At 39.8% G+C, this 23,275-nt stretch overlaps 1 protein-coding gene across 1 annotated transcript; it reads right to left on the bottom strand.

Moving 5' to 3' along the window:
* Positions 1-532: 532 nt before the first annotated feature.
* Positions 533-22,028, bottom strand: LOC146389558 (uncharacterized). The gene is made up of 10 exons (XM_084910832.1): positions 21,897-22,028; positions 20,708-21,058; positions 18,317-18,652; positions 18,133-18,231; positions 15,021-15,347; positions 9,483-9,821; positions 8,924-9,247; positions 1,160-1,228; positions 882-1,059; positions 533-799 (listed from the first exon to the last, which is right to left on the bottom strand). Exons 1-8 carry the CDS (start codon positions 21,931-21,933, stop codon positions 1,221-1,223), a joined length of 1,821 nt encoding a protein of 606 aa, XP_084766958.1. The 5' UTR covers positions 21,934-22,028; the 3' UTR covers positions 533-799; positions 882-1,059; positions 1,160-1,220.
* Positions 22,029-23,275: the final 1,247 nt, after the last annotated feature.

The following is a 23,275-nucleotide window of genomic DNA, read 5'->3' as shown; positions in this document are numbered from 1 at the left end:
TGAAGTAGAGACGCTGCTGGGCCTTCTTGGTTATGGAGCTGGTGTTGAGGGAGCAGGAGAGGTTCTCCGCCAGGTGGACACCAAGAAATCTGGTCCTCTTCTTGACGACCTCCACAGAGGATCCATTGATCTTAAGTGGGCAGTGATCCCACTGTGCTCTCCTGAAGTCAACAATCTCTTTTGTTTTGTCCACGTTCAGAGACAGGTTGTTGACTCTACACCTCTACAGATGGCCCGCAGTGCAACCCTTCAGCTTCCTAGTAGATGCACCTATATACAAATTTAAAGACCTAGGAGACTTACGTCTCGTCACAGAGTTGTAGCATTCACAACATTTTCAGAAAACTTGACCTTTGAACTTGAGGTCAAGGTCACTGATATTCAAACTGACCCCAGAACTTTAGTAGATGCACCAATGGCATCAATTCAAAATCCTGCCCCTCGTTCTCGAATTATTGTCTTGACCAAGCTGAGTATGCAATTATGAAACAACCATTTCCCATTTTTATTTCACTATCTGTAACTACGACAAATAAACAGTATTTGGGACACAAGTCACTATTAAAGTGGTTAGTGAGACTCCACATCTGATAACAGTATAACACACTGCTTATTTATGTAAAATTGTCATCAATAAATGTGTTCAAAACAGAAGCTACACTGGCTTTAAAAGTTTTTGTTAACTCTGACTACCTGTCTGCTCTTACCTGTTTCTTTTGCTCTCTGCTGTCTTCATCCTCCATCCAACTCTAGAGCTATTGTTAGGGATGACATGATGAAACTGAAGGGTGTCTGGGCACTGAAAAAAGAAGAGAGATTGGATTAGGCTGCAGCTGGCGTGCCATTCTCTCACTTCAGGATGAGATGCTGTGTCTTCTTACGTTAATCTCGTAAAACAGGATGTAGGCTGAGTGCTGCTGTTCCTCACAAGCTGCAGATCCAGTTGTGTGCAGCACCTGTGCGTCATTATAGGTGAGCCAAGGATGTGATGTAGAGTGTGGACTCTCCTCAGGATGGACAGAACTACAGATGCAGCAGCTGTTTCCGATGTATGGAAACCTGACACACAAACACAAAGTTTACAGTATCAGTGTAAAATAATTCATTTTGTCCAGGTTGAGAAGGTGAGCTTTGGTCCTTGTGCACCACGTGTACTCACCTGAAGCCGTCTGTAGTCTGAATTTTATTTTCCATTATTTATCTACCGCCCAAATGTTTCACTACGCTACTGCGAAAAGGTAAAAACACAAACACACAATTAGACACTGAGCACTGGATGTGCATGTATGCATGAGCTTTGAAGTTTAAACTTTTTTTTTTTAATCATCAACAATTTTTATTTATTGTGTGGATGCTTTAAGCATCCACACTATTGAGTTCCTCTTAGGACTTCCGTACACTTTTTGGCACTTAACTACTTCCACAATTTTCAGCCGATTTTCACCGTTCAAATTTTAAACTATTCTGCTATTTCTGCTAATGATGGCTGTGTCTTTTGGTATTTTTCACTATTATACTTTTTAAAATATTAAGCTTAATTTGTCCCATTGAAATGAATTGGAAACTTCTGTAATTCTGCTAAAATTTGCTTGTTTTTGAAACTTAACTACTTCCTCATATTTTCACGTAGAACAACCATTCAAACTTTAAAATGTTCTCAAATTATTGGGCTATTCAGGTATAAATCAGCTTTTTCAAATCTTTTACCGTTTTACTTTTATGCCTCTTAAAGTTTTCAGTTGCAAAATTGTGATTTTTCACAAAATACATGCGTTGTTATGGTTGCTATGCACTTGGCTTCCAGTGTGCCACTGAAGGTTTCGCAGTCTTCTCTTCATGTCCGAACAACTTCTTGCTACTTGCTCAATTTTCACTCAACTTCCACAAATTATACATCAAAACGTAGGTATTTTTGCTGGCTTTCCGAAAATGTCACTATCATTGTTGTGGGATTTATAGAATTTTGGCAAATCTCCTCAGACCAACACAAAGTCGCAAAACTCTCCATAGAAAGTCAATGGAGAGCTTGTTCAAAATCACCGCTTGATTTCTGTAATGAGAGGCATTTTCGAATCGTCATATCTCCTTAACGAAGCAAAGTTAAGACATAAGGCTTGTCCCAGTATATCTTCAGACACTCCTGACGCTCACAATTCAAGAATTATTTTCTCACCTATTACCGTTCTGAAATGAGTTAGACTTGTTTGAGGGTAGGAAATTCGTCCTTCGCTCAGATTTCTTCAGATTTCAAACTCTGGAAATGAACCACTTTTTTCTCTCGTCATATCTTTTTAATGGATTTCCACAGAGACCTGAAAATTTCCATGATTGTTCACCAAAGCCTGCTGTCTCTTATGGTGAAAGAATGATATTGATACTCCAAATAGATTTAGAGTTAGAAAGCGTTGTTTGAGGGCAAGTCAAGACAGTTTTTGCTTTGCTCTACTCAGTTATGGTGCATTAGAAGTCAAATATCTTTAATAATTCATATTTTAATGATAAATTGTCAACACTTTAAGATTCCCCCATCTCTTCTGAACAAAACGGTGTAAGAATGACCGTTCTAACCCCTACGGTTAGGAAATTATGGTAATTTGTTTGAGGGGAGTCGTCATTATGAGAAATAGACTGCAAAAATCCTGTGTCTCTCTGTGCTGCGTGCACCTGTTTTGGCGGGAAAAAGTGCACAGGCTCTCTGATTGGTGGATTCAAATTCAGCAGCTCCCAGCCTGCTTGACTGAGCTATAAACTTGCTTCTCTTTCCCTGTGTGTGTGTGTGTGTGTGTGTGTGTGTGTGTGTGTGTGTGTGTGTGTGTGACAGAGAGAGAGAGAGAGAGAGAGAGAGAAAGCCTTTTTATGGGATGATCTCATTGTAAGATTCAAATTCAATATATTTAGACTGGTTGACTGAATTGGATCTTGTGTGTGTGTGTGTGTGTGTGTGTGTGTGTGTGTGTGTGTGTGTGTGCATGAGAGAGAGAGACCCTCTTTAGGGCAGCATCTCATTGTTGGAAAAAAGTATAATATATTCAGACTGGTTGACTGGCATAGACCCTCCGTGTGTCTCTCTCTCTGTGCATTTGTGTATACATTTTTGATTTTGTGTGTATCTGTTGGCTGTTCCTTCTTGTTTTTTAAATTTATTTTTATTTCTTTATTTTTTTTTCACAGGTGAACAACAATTAGTTTTGAGGGAATTTAACCATGTTCCGTTTTTTTTTCAGCTTGTCATCTTACTTTTCCAGTATTTTCACTTAAGTTATTACTATTCTGCTCAATCATAGTATTTGTTCTAAATCATTGTTATTATGCTATATTGTAGTATTTCTGCTAAATCATACTATTTCTACTGTATTATATTTTTCTCTCTAAATATAGCATTTCTGCTATATAATTGTATTTCTGCTATGTTATAATATTTGTGCTAAACCAGAGTATTTGTGCTGAAACATAGTATTTCTGCCAAATGATAGTATTTCTGTCAAATTATAGTATTTGTGCTAAAACATAGTATTAATTTAAAATTACAATATTCATAGTTCATCACAGTGTCTCTGGTAAATCACAGTATTTCTGCTCTGTTGTACTATTTTTCTAAATCATAGTGTTTCTGTAATGCTTAAGTATTTTTGGCTAAATATATTCTTTCTGTTATCTTATACTATTTCTCCTAAATTCTTGTATTTTTGAGAAGTTATCATGTTTCTGGTAAGTTACAATATTTCTGCTAAGTTCTGCTATGCTATTGCATTTCTGCCAAGTATTATGTTTCCTCTAAGATATTGCAGTTCTGCTAAGTTATTCCATTTTAGCAAAGTTCCTTTGCTTCTGCAAAGTTTTTACAATTTCTGCAACTTTTCAGCTTTTTCAGCTAGTTTTTGCATACAGCTTCAGCTTTAAAGCATCCACACTGCATTTTCGCAGGAAATGCAGATTTTTCTAGTTTTTTTATTAGTTTTCTTATTTATACAACATATACAACAAATTCAATTTAATCACCGTGAGGGGGAAAGCAAAACCAAACCAAACAACAACATAAGAGACAAACGGACCAAAACAAGACCAAACAAAACACAAGAACAAACAAACCAAGAAATACAATGACATTATACAAAATCGGGCCTCCCATTTTGTACATATTTCAACCATTTCAACCAATATTCATCAAATGCGTCCGCCTGGCATTTTAGCCTAAAAGTTATTCTTTCCATAACAAAAATATTATATATCACATCAATCCATTCATCTATGGTAGGAATATCCTCTTTAATCCAAAGGCGAGTTATGGCCTTTTTGCAAGCTACCGACAGCACACTAAACAAATATTTATCCGGTTTGCATAGATTAAGACTCTCTAGGTTGCCTAGGTACAATAATGCAAAATGAAATTGTATTTTCTTTTGAAAGATTGTTTCCATGACCTTATGTATTTCCTTCCAAAATGGAACCACACATTCCCAAAAAATGTGAAAATGATTTGCTGTTGCATGTCCACAATGCCTCCAGCATGTTGTATTCTGAGAATAATTGAATTTTTGGGCTGGGGTAATAAAATAACGAATTACGTTCTTCCAGCTGAATTCCCTCCACGAGGGGGAGCTTGTTACTGACCACTGCTGCCTACAAATCCCATCCCATTCCTCTCCTGTTAAGAATAGATTGCTCTCTGTTTCCCATCTTCCTTTAACATATCTTGTATCATGACCCCGTAGATTGATCAGTGAACAATATAATTTGGAAATCATTTTTTAATAGGGTCCATCTCTATACGCGAGTTCTCTTAACACTATCATGAGTTTGGCGCGACCTAACAAATCCAGTTTGATCTAGATTTATTATCCTTGGGATGATCCCTTCAAGTCTCCGTGCTATGATTGACGTAAACAATTTGTAATCTACATTTAATACACTTATTGGCCTGTAGTTGGAACATTCTAGTTTGTCTTTATCATCTTTAGGTATAACAGAAATTATGGCTTGGTTCCATGAGGAGGGTGCTTCTCCCTTCGTAAGTAGCCAATTAAATGTTTTAAGTAAGACCGGGGTCAGAGGTTCCCTTAATTTCTTGTACCACTCCGCAGTAAAACCATCTGTACCTGGAGATTTGTTTGCCTTAAGTTTTCCAATCGCCAAGTGAAGTTCTTCCCTTGTAATTTGCTTCACTAATGATTTGTTTTCTTCTACTGTAAGTTTAGGGAGGTGTAACATGTCAAGCAAACTCTCCATTTGATCATCGTCGTTTGTGGGTGGTTGTGAATATAGTTTTTCATAGTATCTCTTAAAGCAATCCTTAATTTCCTCTACACCCTGCATTTCCATTTTAGTTTCTGGGTCCCTTATCCTATATATTGTTCTGTCTGCTTGTTGTTTTCTTAATCTATATGTGTGGAGAGAAATTGTAGAAGGCAAAGGAACTCAGACTCAAGATATCTTATACATGTGCACACATGGACGATCCCCCCTCACCGTCCGATCCGTCCTGCGCCAGACGTGTGCAGGACAGATGTGAGACAGAGGAAAGACCGCCCAGGGCTTTCAGAGCTTTCTTTATTTATACTTAAGCAAGTTTTCAAGGAAGTAGGAGTGGCAAAAACATTTCCACAAAAGGAGAAAGAGACCGTTAGCTTGCCTGTTAACAAAGGAGGTAGTATGTATAGAAATTCAGACATTCCCATATAAGGGGAGAGAGAGAGAGACCGTTCTGTCTACACAGGAAATAGTGTCGTATGTCACAGCATTCCTCTGCACATACGTCTCCACTCCCCCTCTCTATAGTGGTTCCAATTCACAAGCTCTTCTTCCTTTAAATGAAGCTACAACTAAGCATAATCACAAAACTCAAAAATCTTTCATCAATATGCCAATTGTTTCATATATTTAGTTCCCCCCTCGTAGTATCTTTGTTTAGTCAACATTAATTTCGTTTGGATGTCATGAGTGTATATCTCATTAATTAGATTTCTCTTCTTTGCCATTTCTAATTTTGTCTTAATATCAATAGTATTTTTATGTGTGGCCTCTTTTTATGTGTAATAGTTCCGACTGCAACTTCTGGAATCTTACAATTTTGTTTTTTTAATATTGGAGGTTATAGCAATAATTTTTCCTCTCATCACTGCTTTGCACGCATCCCATAAAATCGGTGGGGGTAACTCATCTTTATCATTGAATTCCAGGTATTCAGCAATGTCTTTTGTCAACTGTTCACATGTCCGTTCATTCAGTATACTAGAATTTAATTTCCAGTTGGTTATTTTTCTCCTTTGAGTATAATTTAAGGATAAATATAGAGGGCAGTGATCCGAAAAGTCCATTGGCCCAATATGGCATTCATGTATTCTGTTCATATCAGTACCAAAAGTGAGGAAGTAGTCGATTCTCGAATAAGTTGCATGTGGAGGTGAGTAGTAAGTATAATTTCTTGCCGATGGATTAAGATGCCTCCAAGTATCCACCAATCCCATCTCCTCTATCAAAAGGTTCAGTTTTCTGGTTAGTTTTTGTGTTTGAGATATTCTCTTCCCCGATGCGTCCAGATGTGGTTTTAATGTAATATTAAGGTCTCCTCCGCAGACAAGTATTCCCTGTGCCTCTGTCACTACTTTCTCGAGGACTTGCCTATAGAAATCAAATGTGGAACCTGGAGGAATATAAACATTATAGAACGTGATCAATTCCCCATCCAATTTGCCCTGTACCAAGATAAATCTGCCTTCTCTATCCCTAATTGTAGCAAAGTGTTCAAAAATGAACCTCCCTGATATTAAAATAACCACCCCTCTCGTATGTCTTAAACCATTTAAAGAGTAATAAGCATGCTTGAAACCTTGTCTCTTAAGTGTCTCGTGCTCAAGGCCCACTAAGTGTGTCTCTTGTAGAAATGCCACATCAATATCCTCTCTTTTCAGTTTACTAAGAATTTTTCCCTGCTTTGTCGGGCTTTGGAGCCCATTTACATTAAGTGAGAGTACCTTTAACATTTGGCTTTATTATAATGCCAGACAGAACCATGAATGTGCTTTTCAAATGTCACTGAAATAAAACATTGTGCCCCCACTGTTAACACAAAACTAAGATAGGTACACAAAAACAATAGAACCAATATAGATTCGTCCATATACTCAGGGTCATTTGACCCCTTTGGGTCCCTGTTGGGTAGAGGAGAGAAAAGACCCACCTTACGGAGGGGGCTCTCCCTAGTGTTGTGGCGACTGTCCAACTGGTACATCCCACTTACACTAGATGAGTCCAACATATATGGTAGCTTATAAATCTGATCAACTGAACTATCAACATACCGACTTAAGCAGCAATGAAACCAAATAGAGCATTTTTACCTTCTTATATATAGACTGCTTGCCTGTGAGTGTAGCTCCTATCCTCCTTGTCATTTATATTTAGTAGTCTCTTCTATATTCCCGCAGTTTGCGTCGGACTCGAGTTTCCATTCGTGGCCCTCTGTCCCTCTCCATATCCACCCCGTGCCATGAAAATGTTTTACATACTTTCTTTTCGGTGCTGGGTCCCGAGTTTGCGCGTGTGGGGGCCACCTCTATGCCCCGTGCTCTCAGTTCCTCCGCTGCGTCCTCTGCGTCCTCGTAAGACCGGGGACCGGTGCTCCAGTAGATACGAATCCGCGTGAAGGGCGTTTGGAACCGAATGTTCCTCTCTTTTAGTGCCTTTTTTATTCCCATGTATGATTTGCGTTTCTCCATGACTTCATATGCGTAGTCGTGGTCGAAGAAAATCTGTTTGTTTCCCAGCAACACTTTTTTCTTCCAGGCAAACCTAAGGACCATCTCTTTTACATCAAACTGAAGGAAGTTGATGATTATAGATCTCGGTGTCGCGTCGGGCCCAGGCTTGCGTGACAGGGCTCTATGCGCTCGCTGGATCTGGAGGGGCATACCTTCGGGTAGAGGCAGTTCTTTCTGAAGCAGATCTTGTACGAAGGCAATTATCGACTCGCCCTCTGAGTCCTCGGGTACGCCGTAAATTCGAATATTGTTCCTCCTGGATCTGCTCTCCAAGTCAATAACCTTTTCTCGAAGCTCGCTTTGTCCTTTCAATAAAACGAGTAGGGCCTCCTTCGTCACCATTCCACTCTCCTCTATCTCGGCTATTCATCCCTCTGCCTCCACAATGGCCTTGCCCTGTAACTGCTGTGTGGCTACACATTCGAGTAGCTTTTGGTTTAGTTCCTGTTTAAACACTGCCAACTCGTCTGCCAGCTTTTTGCCAAGGTCCTCCTTGAGTCCTAACAATGATTCTTGGACTTTGTCTTTAAAAATGCCAAGCTCCTTGGACACTTTTGCGATCTCCCGTAGGATAATGTTATCTCCCCCAGACTCAGACAACGCTGGCTCGTGGCTAAGTGGCAAGCAGCCGTCGTCTTCCTTGTCTTGTGGTTCCATTCTTTCTTGGATCTTTGCCTCCTCAATCTTCGACTGGTTAGTATTTTTCTGTCCTCTTTTAGATTTTCCCTTTTTCATACCTTATTGAAAAAGCTGGCGCTATTACTTTCGAGTCTGGAGGCCGTAATTTAGATCAGTTGAAACAGAGCTCAGTGACTATGCGTCCATTGCTCACACCGTCGCCATCTTCCCCAGATTTAGCATTTTAATTTAAAAATGTAAGGGTTTACACACGACTCAAGGAGCCAAGCTGGAATGACCTCTTGATTTGATCCAAACTCAAAATCATGCCAGAGGCTTTTATTTTGAAGTTAGGATCATTTTTAATGGTCTTCTTAGTCTGTTCATTTAAACACACAGTTGCTCCGCCTGACATTTTTGGCTTTTAGATCAAAACATCAAAGAATTTATTTTATTTGAATGAACTGAAAATAGATTCAAACTAAAAGCTTTTAGAGAATAAACTCCTACATGACCTCTGAACTTTGACCTGTATCTACAGCACTAACCTCTGACTTTCAGCTCCACCTTTCTCTTCAGCAGGATGTTTCCCTCCCTGCTGTAGACGGTGCAGGTGTAGGTCCTGTTGTCTCTCTCTGTGGGGTATTTCAGGGTCAGACTGAGGTCTCCAGTTTTCAGCAGGTCTTCATTCATCTTCGTTCGGTCTCTGAAAACCTGGTGCTGTTCTTCAGGCTGGTCAGAGCCGTTCTCATACACGTGGACCTTTGCATTGTTATCCATCCACTCCACTTTAGCGTCTTCAGGCAGGTGAAGTGTGGTGTTTAAGGGCAGCTGGACAGACTCCACCCCTGAATCCACCTCCACCTGGGGGACTGAGAGGACAACAAAGCACAACATGAGCTTGGATGGAGACATTTGTGTTGACTCTAACAGGCTGAATGCTGCTGCTTCACTGGGAGCTCACTGTTAGATAGAAAGTGGTCAGTGTGACATCACATGCTAACCTCAACATCAGACATGCTAACACTGTAACATTATTGGATGCAGCCCACTGAGACTGAAACACCATCACGAGTCTAACCTCTGACCTGTATCTACAGCACTGACCTCTGACAGTGAGCAGCACTTCTTTCTTCAACAGGATGTTTCCCTCCCTGCTGTAGACGGTGCAGGTGTAGGTCCAGTTGTCCCAGTCTGTGGGGTGTTTCAGGGTCAGACTGAGGTCTCCAGTTTTCAGCAGGTCTTCATTCATCTTCGTTCGGTCTCTAAAAACCTGGTGCTGTTCTTCAGGCTGGTCAGAGCCGTTCTTATACACGTGGACCTTCCTGATGTAGTAACTTGTATAATTGTCCTTCCACTCCACTTTAGCGTCTTCAGGCAGGTGAGGTGTGGTTTTGAAGGGCAGCTGGACAGACTCCACCCCTGAATCCACCTCCACCTGGGGGACTGAGAGGACAACAAAGCACAACATGAGCTTGGATGGAGACATTTGTGTTGACTCTAACAGGCTGAATGCTGCTGCTTCACTGGGAGCTCACTGTTAGATAGAAAGTGATCAGTGTGAAGAGGAGACGCAGCAGAAAGATGAAGACTGACAGGAAGAAAGCAGTGAACAGACTGTTGGAGCTGCTGTTAGTGGGACAGGACTTTATTCAGTCTCTGAGGACCAGATTTGACTTGATGAAGCAGAGAAACACAGTCTGAGTGTTTCTGTCACACTCACTTCATCACACAGCTCAGTTTGACAACATTTGGAAGAATTTGATAGAAGCGTTCCTTTAGTAAAAGCACCAAGAAAACACCAAGATGGCGCCTGTGTTTGGCTTTGCCGCTTGTGCCGCTAGTACAGCTCGCTGGTATAGTTTTATACTGGCCGCTATTGTCACTTGCAATATTATTTTTACCGTCCTGTGTTTTGATTTTGTCTCTGCCACCAATACTTATGATCGGGGCATGATGTTGTATATCAAAGATTTAATGGAGAGCTACTGTGACAGCTGGGACAGTTACAGGAAATTTTTCCCTCCACCCTTTGTGTGTTCCTCACCTGACTGCATGTTACCGTACATATCGGTGGGATTTAACACGAAGAAAAGAAGAAGTAGGGGAACCAGGGCCGGTGTCCAGGTGCGACTGAGAAGGTACCGAAGATTAGCTTCTTGGATGTGGGAAGATTCCCGGTGCCTACGACCAATTCATTTACTGTCACCTGGTGCCGACGCTACACTTCAGTTCCCAGCTCGGAATCTATGGTCTGATGGCCCCATGTTCACTTGGCGTCCCTCCTTCGACCGCCGTTTTGATGGCAGAGGTGATGTACCACTATGGATATTAGCTTCTGCTAGCCCTGAAGTCCCCGCCCGGCGTAACAGGTGTAGAGGTGCGCACAGGTGTTTAATTCGAGTGCCACTGCAGTCAGCTGTTGACTGCACCAACCAAACGTCTTCAATCAGGTTTGCCCTGCTCAACACTCGCTCAGTCACAAACAAATCGTTTATTTTAAACGATCTTTTTATAAAGGAATCTCTCAACTTCTTGTGTTTAACTGAGACGTGGCAACAAAACATGGATTATATACATCTGAAGGAAATTTGTTCGACTGGCTGCTCCGTCATCGGAACTCCACGTCTTTCGGGACGTGGCGGAGGTCTCGCTGTTGTGCACCAGGACAGATTCACATGCAGACTGATGAACTCGGATTCTTTTACTTCATTTGAAGTTCAGATGATCAAGGTCGGCTCTTTGCGCACCTTTTATTGTATTTTAATCTACCGACCTCCTGGCCCTGCCGGAGTCTTTTTAACTGAATTTAACGACCTCCTATCATCCATTATTAAATTACAGAAGGTGGTAATGTTGGGAGATTTTAACCTTCATATTGATGATGCATCCTGTAATATGGCTGCTGACTTCATGACTATCACAGAGTCTTTTAATTTTATGCAGCATGTTTCTGGCCCTACACATGTAAAGGGTCACACATTGGACCTTGTTTTCTCCTTGGGTTTAAATATAAATGACATTCGTGTGGAAAATGTCCATGTGAGTGACCATAGCTGCATATATTTTAACTTGTCGTTTTATTTGGATCCCCCGGCTCCCAAAATAACGATTGAAAGGCGAATCATAAACCAGAACGCCAGCAAAAGGTTCTCTGCCATGTTCGACGCTGAAATGACTTACAATGATTTGGACTCTCTTGTCTCATCCTTTAATAACCAGTGTAATTCTATTTTAGACATAGTGGCACCTCTGAAAAAAAGTACTGTCCTACGTTTGAAATCTCATCCTTGGTTAAATGAAAACATTCGTAATTTCAGGAGATACTGTCGCAAGCTAGAACGTTTGTGGAAGGCTTCCAAGCTTGAGGTTTATAAGTTACACCTTAAAGAATCTATCCTCTTGCTAAATGACATGTGGAAAAATGCCAGAACAGAGTATTTTTCACACCTCATAGCTTCAAAAAAGAAAGATCCTAAATTCTTGTTTAAAACAATTAAGAGCATTGTTTCTCCTGATGCTCCTTGTGCACCAGTTCACTCAACATCCGAATGCAATGAGTTTATGAACTATTTCAGAAATAAGGTCATTGCCATCAGGTCTAATATCTCTCCATCATCTTCTCAATATCAAACTTTTAACTTGCTCTCCTCTGATACTTGGTCCTCTTTTACTCCTGTTACATTACAAGACATCAGAGGCCTGCTTTGTCATATAAAACAGACTTCAAGCCCCCTTGATGTCCTTCCATCTTCATTTTTCACTAGTGTGTTTGATTCAATTGGCCCCTGTATTGTGGAAATGATAAATACTTCTCTTCATACTGGCTCAGTCCCCAGCTTCTTTAAACAAGCTATTGTTGAGCCAATATTAAAGAAACCCCAGCTGGATCCATCTCTTCCTAACAGTTATAGGCCAATATCCAAATTGCCTTTTATATCGAAAATTTTAGAAAAAGTAGTACTAGAACAACTTAACTATTTCCTGGATAAAAATGCTGTTATGGACACTTTCCAGTCTGGTTTTCGTAAATTGCATTCCACTGAAACGGCCTTACTTAGAGTATCTAGTGATATCTTGATGGCAGCAGACTCTGGAGAATATACAGTGCTGGTCCTGTTGGATCTCAGCTCTGCTTTTGACACTGTAGATCACAGTATCATGATAAACAGACTCGAGAACTTGTTTGGGATTACTGGTGTTGTTTTAAAATGGTTTATATCATATCTGTCTGAGAGATCTTTTACTGTTTGCATGAATCATGTCACATCAGAATCAACAGTTTTGCCGTGTGGGGTACCTCAGGGATCTGTCCTGGGTCCAATTCTCTTTTTACTTTATGTATTTCCCCTAGGCCAAATTATTAAGCGCTATAAATATATCTCCTATCATCTCTATGCTGACGACATCCAACTATACTGTTCCTTCAAAATGTCTGCGTTTTATAAATTGTCTAATTTAAGTAATTGCCTGACAGAAATCAACAAATGGTTAAATGACAATTTTCTCCAACTAAACTCTGATAAAACAGAAACTCTAATTATTGCTCCAGACCACATGGTCCCAGAAATTAGACAGCATATCAGCTTCTTAGACCCTTATGTAAAATCAAGCCTTAGAAATCTCGGTGTCATATTTGACAGCTCGATGTCGCTCGAGCAGCATTCTAAGCAGCTGGTCCGAAACTGTTTTTATCATTTACGGAATATTTCTAAACTCAGACTAATGGTATCAAAGCTTGAACTTGAGATGATTATTCATGCTTTTATTTCTTCTCGTTTAGACTATTGTAATGGCCTTTTTACTTGTTTTAAATCGTCTTCAGACTGTGCAGAATGCTGCAGCACGTCTCTTAACAGGCACCAAGAGAAGATCGCATATCACTCCAGTCTTGGCCTCCCTTCACTGGTTGCCTGTAAATTTTAGGTTTCATTTTAAAATTTTAGTTCTAACCTTTAGGGCCCTACATGGTCAGGCTCCTCAATATTTATCTGACCTGCTGAAACCACATACATCTTCTCGGGCTTTAAGGTCATTAGATCAGAGACTGCTGGTGGTACCGCGCACTCGTTTTAAAACTCGTGGTGATCGGGCCTTTCAGACTGTGGCACCACGGTTGTGGAATTCTCTCCCACTGTCTCTTCGCTGCACGGACTCCATTGATTCTTTTAAGAAACAGCTGAAGACATTTTTATTTAGAAAAGCATTTGATTAATTTCTTCTTATGCTGTTTTTATAGTTTTATTGTTTTACATTGTTTTATTTACTGTTATATTGTTTTTATATTCCCATTTCCCGTGTTGTAAAGCACTTTGTGATTTTTATCTGTGAAAAGCGCTATATAAATAAATTTTACTTACTTACTTACTTACTTACTTACTTACCATGAAAACACCTCACTACACACAAAACTGCAGTACTGGCAAATTGTACATAAAGTATGAAAAGTCAAAGTACTTATTGTGCAGAAAAATGTTCCCATCAGTGTCTATGGATCAATATTACTGCTGCACATGTTTAAGGCTGAGCTCATTTCAAATCCTTTCTATTGTGTTGAATCTGCAGTAATGCATCATATTCTATAAAATCATATGTTTGTAGTGGCTGTCCTGTGAGGACCACGTCTCTCTAAATAAACAGCTGTTAATGAGCTCACAAACACAGGCCTACAGCTGGATTTGAAAAAGTCCATTCAATAGAAAATCAACAATCACAGCTGGATTCAAAGGCTTGAGCTCTGTGTGACATGGTTACCTGTCAGTATCTACAGGGGGATTCAAATATGAAGGAAACATGAAGGTGGTGCATTAGAAAAACTGCTGCTTTCAAGTGCAGAGCAACAAACTATTTGAACTGATCCAACTTTATTAACACAGACAAAGATTTGTGCATCAGCTGCTGTTTGCTGCTATAGATATAATCCAGCTGATGTGGGAGAACTACATGTGACACTTTGATGCAGCCATGAATCTGACTGATTTCTTTCCATTTTCAAAGGTTGATGCATCAGTTAAAGTCCTTAAAAAGCTCAGAAATAAAGAGAAAGGTTGGTTAAAGCAAAGAGAGGCACTGGCAGCATTTAAGACACTAAACAAGAGAAACAGATCAGAGAACATCAGACTGAATAAGTGGAATAAAGTGAAACAGAGAACTAACGCTCCCTAAGAATGGAGCTGTCAGAGGAAGAGAGCAGCAAACTGAAAGTCTCTGTTAGCTGCAGAGCTCTGAAACTTCACACAGCTTTGGATGATAACATGGAGAAAGGATGTGGAGATTTTCACACTTCTGCTAGAAATCATCTTCTAGTTATTGTGACTCAGATATGACTGATTATAGATGAGGACCAAAGAAGGTTTTACTGAGATTTGAGCTGACTTAGCTTAGCCTGTGTTTTAGCCACTTGCTAAACAAACACATGTTCAGAAACTAGAAGATGTTACCTTTCAGATGAAGTCTCACACATGAACTTTGCTCCTACAGTTCATCTGCTGAAGCTTTTACATTTGGGTGGAAATCAAATAAAAACCAAAACAGCCACAAACATCAGACATGCTAACACTGTAACATTATTGGATGGAGCCACTGAGACTGAACCACCATCATGAGTCTGACCTCTGACCTTTGATCTGTATCTACAGCACTGACCTCTGACTTTCAGCTCCACTTGTTTCTCCATCAGGATGTTTCCTTCCCTGCTGTAGACGGTGCAGGTGTAGGTGGAGTTGTCTCCATCTGTGGGGTGTTTCAGGGTTAGACTGAGGTCTCCAGGTTCCAGTAAGTTTCTCTTCATCTTTGTTCGGTTCTTGTATTTATCGTCCTGTTCTTCAGGCTGGTCAGAGCCGTTCTCATACACGTGGACCTTCCTGTTGTTTGCATCCTTCCACTCCACTTTAGCATCTTTAGGCAGGCAAACTGTGGTTTTGCAGATCAGCTGGACAGACTCCACCCCTGAATCCACCTCCACCTTATAAACTGAGAGGACAACAAAGCACAACATGAGCTGTAGTGAAGGTTACTAATGGTCTCCTTATGACCTGTTACAGAGGACTTATTTCTGTGCTTGTCCTGTTAGACCTCAGTGTAGACCACAACATTTTACTACAAACACTAGAACACACCAGAGTTATTAAAGGAAATTCACTGCAGTGGTTTGAATCATATCTGATAGATTCCAGTTTGTTCATGTAAATGAGGAGTTTCCTTCACAAACAAAAATTATTCATAGATGTGTATGATTGCTCTCCAGATGATACACATTCGATTTTCATGATTAATACCTGTCAAATCATTTACAGGCACATTTTAAAGACACAAAGGCCTGGATCAACTCTAATTTACTGCTTCTAAATTCATCACATTGATCCAGGACCTGTACATAACTAGAACTAACACACACATATTAGTGTTTTTCAAATGAGGTCAGTGACCACTGTGTGATCGCTGCAGTCAGACAATTGAAGCTCCCAAAATCAAAGCCTCAAATAGTTTTTAAGAGATTTTAAGAATTTCTGTGAGCAAAATTTCTTTTATGATTTCTGGGACGACAACTGGAACAGAATCCACCTCATTACTGATGTAGAGCTGGCATGGGATATTTACAGAATGCTTAGTTTTGTCCTTGGAGTTCTGCAGAAATCATTAAACCTTCTAAAATTAAAAAAGGCCAAATCAGAGTTTTAGCTTTGAAAAATCATTAAACATCTTAATGATCCTGAAAAGTTCTGGAAAATAATAAAATCTTATTAAGGGGATATAGCCACCAAAATACCAGATTTTGTTTTAAAAGGCTGATGTACTTTACTGAAAATTTTTATATTTTAAGTGCTTTATACATTTTGTTTCTTCAGGGTCTTTATTTGAATCTTTACATCAGATTTCAAACAGCTTAATAAACAGGAGGCTCTCTGTAACAACGCAAACTCAGTCTGTGCTTCAGGCCTTCAGCTTTTCTCCTCTGAATCCAACAGATTTAAGGTCCACCGGACCTTAAATCTGTTGGATCCCAATGAATGTTGGATCCCAATGAATCCCAATGAATCTGCAGGACCAAATCAACCTGATCCTTATTTTCTTAAACTGGCTGCAGATTTTATAACAGAATCGCCAACTTGTAATTTTAGTTTTAGTCTTTTGAACACTGAGATCCCTGAAATATGGAAATCTACCAATGTTCTCTCTTTGATGAAAAGAGGTGATGTTAATAACTACAGGCCCACATCTAAATACTGTGTTTAAGTTTACAAAAGCTTATTAATGAACAACCCTAAGAATTTCACAAATTAATTATTTTCCAACATCAGGATTCAGTAAACAACACAGCACAATAACTGCTGCTATTAAAGTGGTGAACGACATCATTAATGCAATGGACTGAAAAAAATACTGAGCTGTTCTTTGTCTTGGTTTGTCGGAGGCTTTTGACACAGTTGTCCTGCCATTTTAGTAAACAGACTAAAGAATATTTGTGTAGCTGTAAATGCTGTGAGTTGGTTATCAAATTATTTGTCAGCTAGAACACAGTGTGTCCAAAGGAGTTCCCCAGGGCTCCATATTAGGACCACTGCTCTTCTGTGTACATAGATAAAAATGCTGCATTACATTTTTATTCAGATGAAGTGCAAAAACTTGAATTTGTGCAGTCTGCCTTTGATGTTGTTCAGTCCCATTTGACTCAAATTAAGTTGGCGTTAAATTCAGATAAATTCAAGTTCAAGTTATTCTCAAGTGGCAAAGACACTTCCTAAGAACAAAACCAGTTAAAGGATTAAAAATAAAAAATAGTCACATCTTATAAATATCTAGGTATCATTATAGATCTGTCATGGTCGTGGGTCAGTGACCCAGATGCAGACCATGACAAGATCATAATTTGTCATTTAAAGCTCACATTGAAAGGCTGCTGAGCTGAAATTTATACTAAGTTTTCTTTGAGGCATAAATGTTGTTTCTTCTCCAAATGAGTAAACACTTCATCTCTGTAACTTTTTACCTTTAGTGGATTACAGTGATCTGCTTCTATGAATGCACCTGGTCAATAGTTAAAGAGTTATTGGATTGAATAAAGAGGTTGGACACTTTCCATTATTGTGTTTTATATTTTATTACTGGCTGTGGAAGTCATGTATATCACTGTTCTCTGTATGCTGCTGCTAAATGTCCAACTCTGTATATCTGAAGATTTTCTCACTGGTTGATTTTTATCTATAAATCTCTGCTTGGGTTTGTTCTTTCTTATTTGTGTGTATATGTGTGTCCTTAGAGTCGGAACAGAATTGGGGAAAAAAGCTTTTGAATAAGTTGCCTCTGGAAAAATCTACAGAAGAAGTTTAAAGTCCATTTTAAAGAAGTGAGAGAATGGCTCCGTTTGATCAGTGTGAATTTTGTTATTGCTGTTTTTATAATGACCTGTTATTTTATAAGATTCATGATTCATGTTTGTGTTGTGGTTTTTTTCTGTATTATTGTGGAATCTATGACTTGAACCTTGAGGTGACCGTTGTTATGATTTGCACTATATAAAGAAAACTGAGTTCACAGATCAATGCAGTGAAGCACACACACTGTTTAGTAAAGTCATGTTGTGGAGCTGTTTCACTGATCAATGACTGAGTCTGAAGGAGGTTTTCTGACTTCTGGAACAAACCTGGAAGTTTCTCTTCAGCTTCTGGAACAAGTTTGTGTGAGCCACAGTCAAGGAGCCACCAGAGGACACCTGCTGACCATCGGCATTATGGGTAGTGTAGTAGGAGACACTCACCTGACATGAAGTACTGACGGAAATAAAATAAAAGACCTCCAGAAACCACAAGAAGAACCAGGAGAACCAGGAGAGCTGTGGCCCAAGGAGGAAACTGTTCTGTGGAAAATTACAAAAACAACATGACCTTTGAACTCTGACCTCAGTCCTGCACTGTATCCTGGTTTTTATCTACATCACTGACCTTTGACATGTTGCAGCACTACTTTCTGTCTCAGGATGTCTTTGTCCCTGGAGATGGTGCAGATGTATCCTCCACTGTCTCTCTCTGTGGGGTATTCCAGGGTCAGACTGAGGTCTCCAGTTCTCAGCAGGTCTTTGTTCATCTTTGTGCGACCACAGTAAAGGTTGTCCTGGTTCTTAAGTTGGTCACTTCCATTTGAATATCCATGGACCATCATGATTTCTTGGTCAAATCTCGTCCACTTCACTGTGGTGTCCTCAGGCAGGTCAGGTGTTGTTTTGCATTGCAGGATGACAGACTCTGATCCTTCAACGACCTCCACCTCAACCTGTTGGTCTGAGAGGACAGTAAACCAAAATATAAAAATTGCATCTGGAAAGTATTCCCAGCGCTTTATTGGTTCCACATTTTGTTATTCCAACATGGATTAGATTCATTTTCACCTCACATTTCTGCACACACAATACCTGGGGATTCCCATGATGCATTGAGTTTTTCCTTTCCAGTCACCTTCCTCACTCACTATGTGTTAATGCAGAGAGGTCTATGTATTAATAGACCTCTCTGCATTGAATCATATCTGTTATTAACCTCTGTCTCTCTTCCACAGCATGTCTTTATCCTGTCTTCCTTCTCTCACCCCAACCGGTCGCAGCAGATGGCCCCGCCCCTCCCTGAGCCTGGTTCTGCCGGAGGTTTCTTCCTGTTAAAAGGGAGTTTTTCCTTCCCACTGTCGCCAAAGTGCTTGCTCATAGGGGGTCATATGATTGTTGGGTTTTCTCTGCATGTATTATTGTAGGGTCTACCTTACAATATAAAGCGCCTTGAGGCGACTGTTGTTGTGATTTGGCGCTGTATAAATAAAATTGAATTGAATTGAACAATACCTCACAATGACAGGGTACTGTTTAGATGATTGCAAATGTATTAAAAATAAAAAAATGAGAATAACATGTAATCACAAACTTTGCTCAGTGCTTTATTGAAGCAACTTTGGCAGCAATTACAGCCTTGAGTCTTTTCTCAGTATGGCAGCTATTTTTAGGCATTTTCTTTATTCTTCTTTGCAGACCCTCTCAAGCACCATCAGGCTGGATGGGGAGTGTCAGTGCAAAGGCATTGTCTAATCTCTCCAGAGATGTTTGATTGGGTTCTTGTCTGGGCTCTGGCTGGACCACTCAAGAACAAACACCACAAAGTGGTCCTAAAGCTCTCCTTTGTTATCTTGTCTCTATGTTCATTTTCCTGTTGGAAGATAAACCTTCACCCAGTCTAAGGTCCAGAGCACGCTGGAGCAGGTTGTAATCAAGGAGGTCTCTACACATTGGTGCATTCGGGAAAACCTTTAGTTCTTCCTCTGTAAAGTGTCCCACAGCATGATGCTGCCACCACCAGTGGTGCCTGTTTTTTCCAGACACGACACTTGGCATTCAGGCCAAAGAGTTCAATATTGGTTTCATCAGACCAGAGAATTTTCTTTTTCATGATCTGAGAGTCCTTCAGGGACTTTTTGGCAAACTCGATTCAGTACATACCGTCTCAGAGGTTTGCAGACAATTCCTTGGACTTCAAGGCTCGATTTGTGTTCTGACATGTACTGTCCACCATGGGACCTTATACAGACAGGCAGATTATCAAAGGGAACAAGATTCAACCGAGCTCAACTTTTAGTGTCCCATAAAAGGCTGTAAGTACTTCTGTCCATCTGTTAATTTTAGCTTTTTTAAATACACCTGGACAAATTTTAAGCAAATGTTTTTCCGTATTCATTATGGGGATTTTGTGCAGGTAGAATTTGGAGGTGAAAAACTGATTCCATCCATTTTGGAATAAGGCTGTTACATAACAAAATGTGGAAAAAAGGAAGGGCTGAGAGTATTTTCCAGATGTTCTGTAACTAAAGAAGCAGATTCAGTCACATTGATTTTAATCATAGATTCGACCTGATCTGAGATCTGAGCATCTGTGTTACTGACCTCTGACTCTGCTGTCAGTTAAAATAAATATCAATAATCAAATCATTAAAATCTCTATTCTGCATGATAAACTATCAGGACAGATTGTGAGCCAAAACTGTGCCAGGTCTTAAAAGTACTACTGTTAGTTATCACACTTAAGTAACAGTCATATTGTGTTATTGTCTGTCCGTATTAGGCCTGTGAGGTGCTGGTTTTCCTGCACATGTAAGAATTTCTGGATCAAATCATCCAGATTTAGAAGATACACCAAAAATTGTACCAATAAGATTCTATTTTCTTCTTCTTTGGTGTTCTTGTTTTTGATGTTTCCAGAGTGGTTGCTTCTGGAGAACATTATTACTATTTTTATCAGCTTTCAGAACTCTTTAGTTTGACCTCTGACCTTTATAATCACAGGTGTTGGGTTTCTTACCTTTGACATGCAGCTGTATGTCTGTCAGTTTCCGTTCCTCCCTTTCATTTCTGATGGAGCAGGTGTAGATGCTGCTATCACTCATTTGGGGGTTTCTCAGAGTGAGGCTGAAGTCTGAAGTGTCCAGAGCATCAGGCCTCATTGATGTGCGCCCTCTGTAACGCTGGTTTTGCCCTTTCAGATCATCTGTTTCCTCTCGTCGTAGGTGGACAGATTTGGGGTTGAGATCATTGCGAGTCCACAGCACTGTGGGATTTTCCTCAGGTATAATACCTGAGTACTTGAAAGGCAACAGGACAGATATTTCCCCCTCATACACCTCCACCACCGGAGCCAGGGCATGCTGGGAAACTGGAAGGAGACACAAGCACACACAACAAAAACACTTATTATGTGTATGCAGTAGATTTTGTCCTTGGGTTCATATAAAGTGGTTTCAGAAAGTTGCAGAATATGTAACGTCACTCTCAGCCATGTTTTATAAAAAGCATTCAAACATGTATCCTTCCTGTCCAACAAACACTGAAAGGACATCAAAGATGTTAAAGAAAACTGATGGATGTCTGAACAACACTGAGGTGAAAGGAGGAAACCATCTCTTATTTATATCAGCATTTGGTTGAAAAATGAACACAGATACAAGCAGATCTGAGCCCAGAAACCTTCTTTTTATGAGACAGCAGCGCTAATAATGACACCGCAGTCCATCAATTTTTAACACATAACCTCACCATGCAACAACATCAAATGAGGCAGAAACACAGTCACACACAGAGAAAACAGTTTATTAGTAAATAAACATCTCAGTGTTACAACATAGAAAAGTGTCACCACTGACAATGTTACACACAACTGGCAACACAACCAATTTTCATCTGTATCATTGGACACTTTTTCATCTTCTGTTTTTGCCATAGTCGTTAATCTTGTCAAACGTCACTACACTCTGGAAGGTTTGTGGTTCTATCAGTAAGAAACAGAGACGTCTGGAACACACAGATAGTTCGTCTTAAACAGATATGAACTCAGCTGTAACCCTGTGAGCGCCCTGCATGAAGTCCCAGAGGGGGTTATAAGGAATAAAGTCAAGTAGAGTCAGTTTACATCCAGTAAACTCATGTTAGACTTTATGTTGTCTAAAAGCACAAACAGCTGTGTTGTTGTGTTTGCATTCAAAGAGCGCTCTTACCGAGTACGAGGAGCAGGAGTGGCAGCAACATCTTCATCTCCAGTTAAAGTCCTGATAACAACAACACGCAGCTGCTGCTGCACTAAAGGTTTGGTCCTCTTACATTAGACAGAGAAAACCTGATAATTTCCTTTTGATCCTTCAAAATAAAATATTTTTTATAGCAAATGACTTTCAGAATTAAACTCAAAGGAGAAACAACATGCAGCGAGGATGTGTAGTGCTGTTTGAGTCATGTGTCATATTTTGAAGACATAACTTTGTTTGTTTCTTCAGTTTTTATGTATTAAAGTAAAAAAAAAACAGTGCTGAACACAGAGTCATAAAAAGAATATATATGCATTCTGATTGAGCTAAAAGTAAATCATACGATATTGACAATGAATCAGAGTTTTAAAACAGAAAAATAAGTAATAATTTTGTAATAATTGTTCTAGATTTTCAATATCAGTGTTTAAGTGACTCATCAGGAAGTTAGACCGTGACCGTTTGGATGTGGTGAAAAGAGGAAAAGAACATAACAGGAAAAGTGTTAGAAGTAAGAAGAGTGGGGTAAGAGTGAGAGGCGGAGGAAGGAGGGACAAGCGTGGACAACCGTATGAAAACACTGTAAGTATAGAACCTACGCATGTGTTAACCACACCTTACACCACAGGGGAGGGACCATGCTGGAACACAGCTGGCTCCTTTAAATACAGAGGACTTACAGTGGTTTATAGTGGTGGTTACTCACCTCTGTATGGTCAGTCTGCTCTTTCTGCGTTTGCCTTCTTTGTCCTCTTTTCCTCCCAGGAGCCAGTTTCAGCCTGACTTACCTGCTGAGATTGTTGGACATACAGACCGTGGATTTTCCCTTAAAGTTTTTTGAGTCCAGCCTGTAACTTCAGTTAAGAAGTTTTTTTTTTCTCAACCTAGACTCTGGTCATTTATAGATTTGATCATTCTTTAAACCTCAAACAGATTTTATTTTCATCTCATTATATTTGTTATGTTCTGTATCACTTTGAATTTGTTTCCTCCTCCATTGTGAACATGACTGAGACGTGTTTGAGTCTTCAGGTCAAGCTGTCCTTTGTTTCCTTTGTAAGACACAGGTAAGCAATAAGTGCCTGACTTAACCCAGAAGACGACGAAACCACTTAGATCTGTGTTTATGAATTACATGATGATTTGTGTTAATGCAGGAGTAATGTTCCATAATTAAATGAAGAGTTCATTATGCCCTGATACCTTACTAATGCCTCATGGTGTGTATTTATAGTTGACATGCATGCATTTTCTTTTGATAGTCTCCAAAGCATTGTGGGAGCTGAAGTTTCACAACTCTGAGCATGTTCATTTAATAAATGTAATTTGCCCAAAAACAAACAAACTGAGAA

Source organism: Perissodus microlepis, chromosome 3 (assembly GCF_051167445.1).
Source record: "Perissodus microlepis isolate ML-2025 ecotype Zambia chromosome 3, ASM5116744v1, whole genome shotgun sequence".
NCBI classification, from domain to species: Eukaryota; Metazoa; Chordata; class Actinopteri; order Cichliformes; family Cichlidae; genus Perissodus; species Perissodus microlepis.
This window is presented reverse-complemented; position numbering and strand designations above follow the sequence as displayed.

What these genes read in the sequence shown, in the direction of transcription:
- LOC146389558 (XM_084910832.1), bottom strand. Translation starts at nt 21,933, where the DNA reads ATGAAGATGTTGCTGCCACTCCTGCTCCTCGTACTCG. An exon ending in CATACAGCTGCATGTCAAAG is followed by an intron (nt 18,653 to 20,707) that starts GTAAGAAACCCA and finishes CTGTCCTCTCAG; the next exon opens with ACCAACAGGTTGAGGTGGAG. An exon ending in AGTGGAGCTGAAAGTCAGAG is followed by an intron (nt 9,822 to 15,020) that starts GTCAGTGCTGTA and finishes TTGTCCTCTCAG; the next exon opens with TCCCCCAGGTGGAGGTGGAT.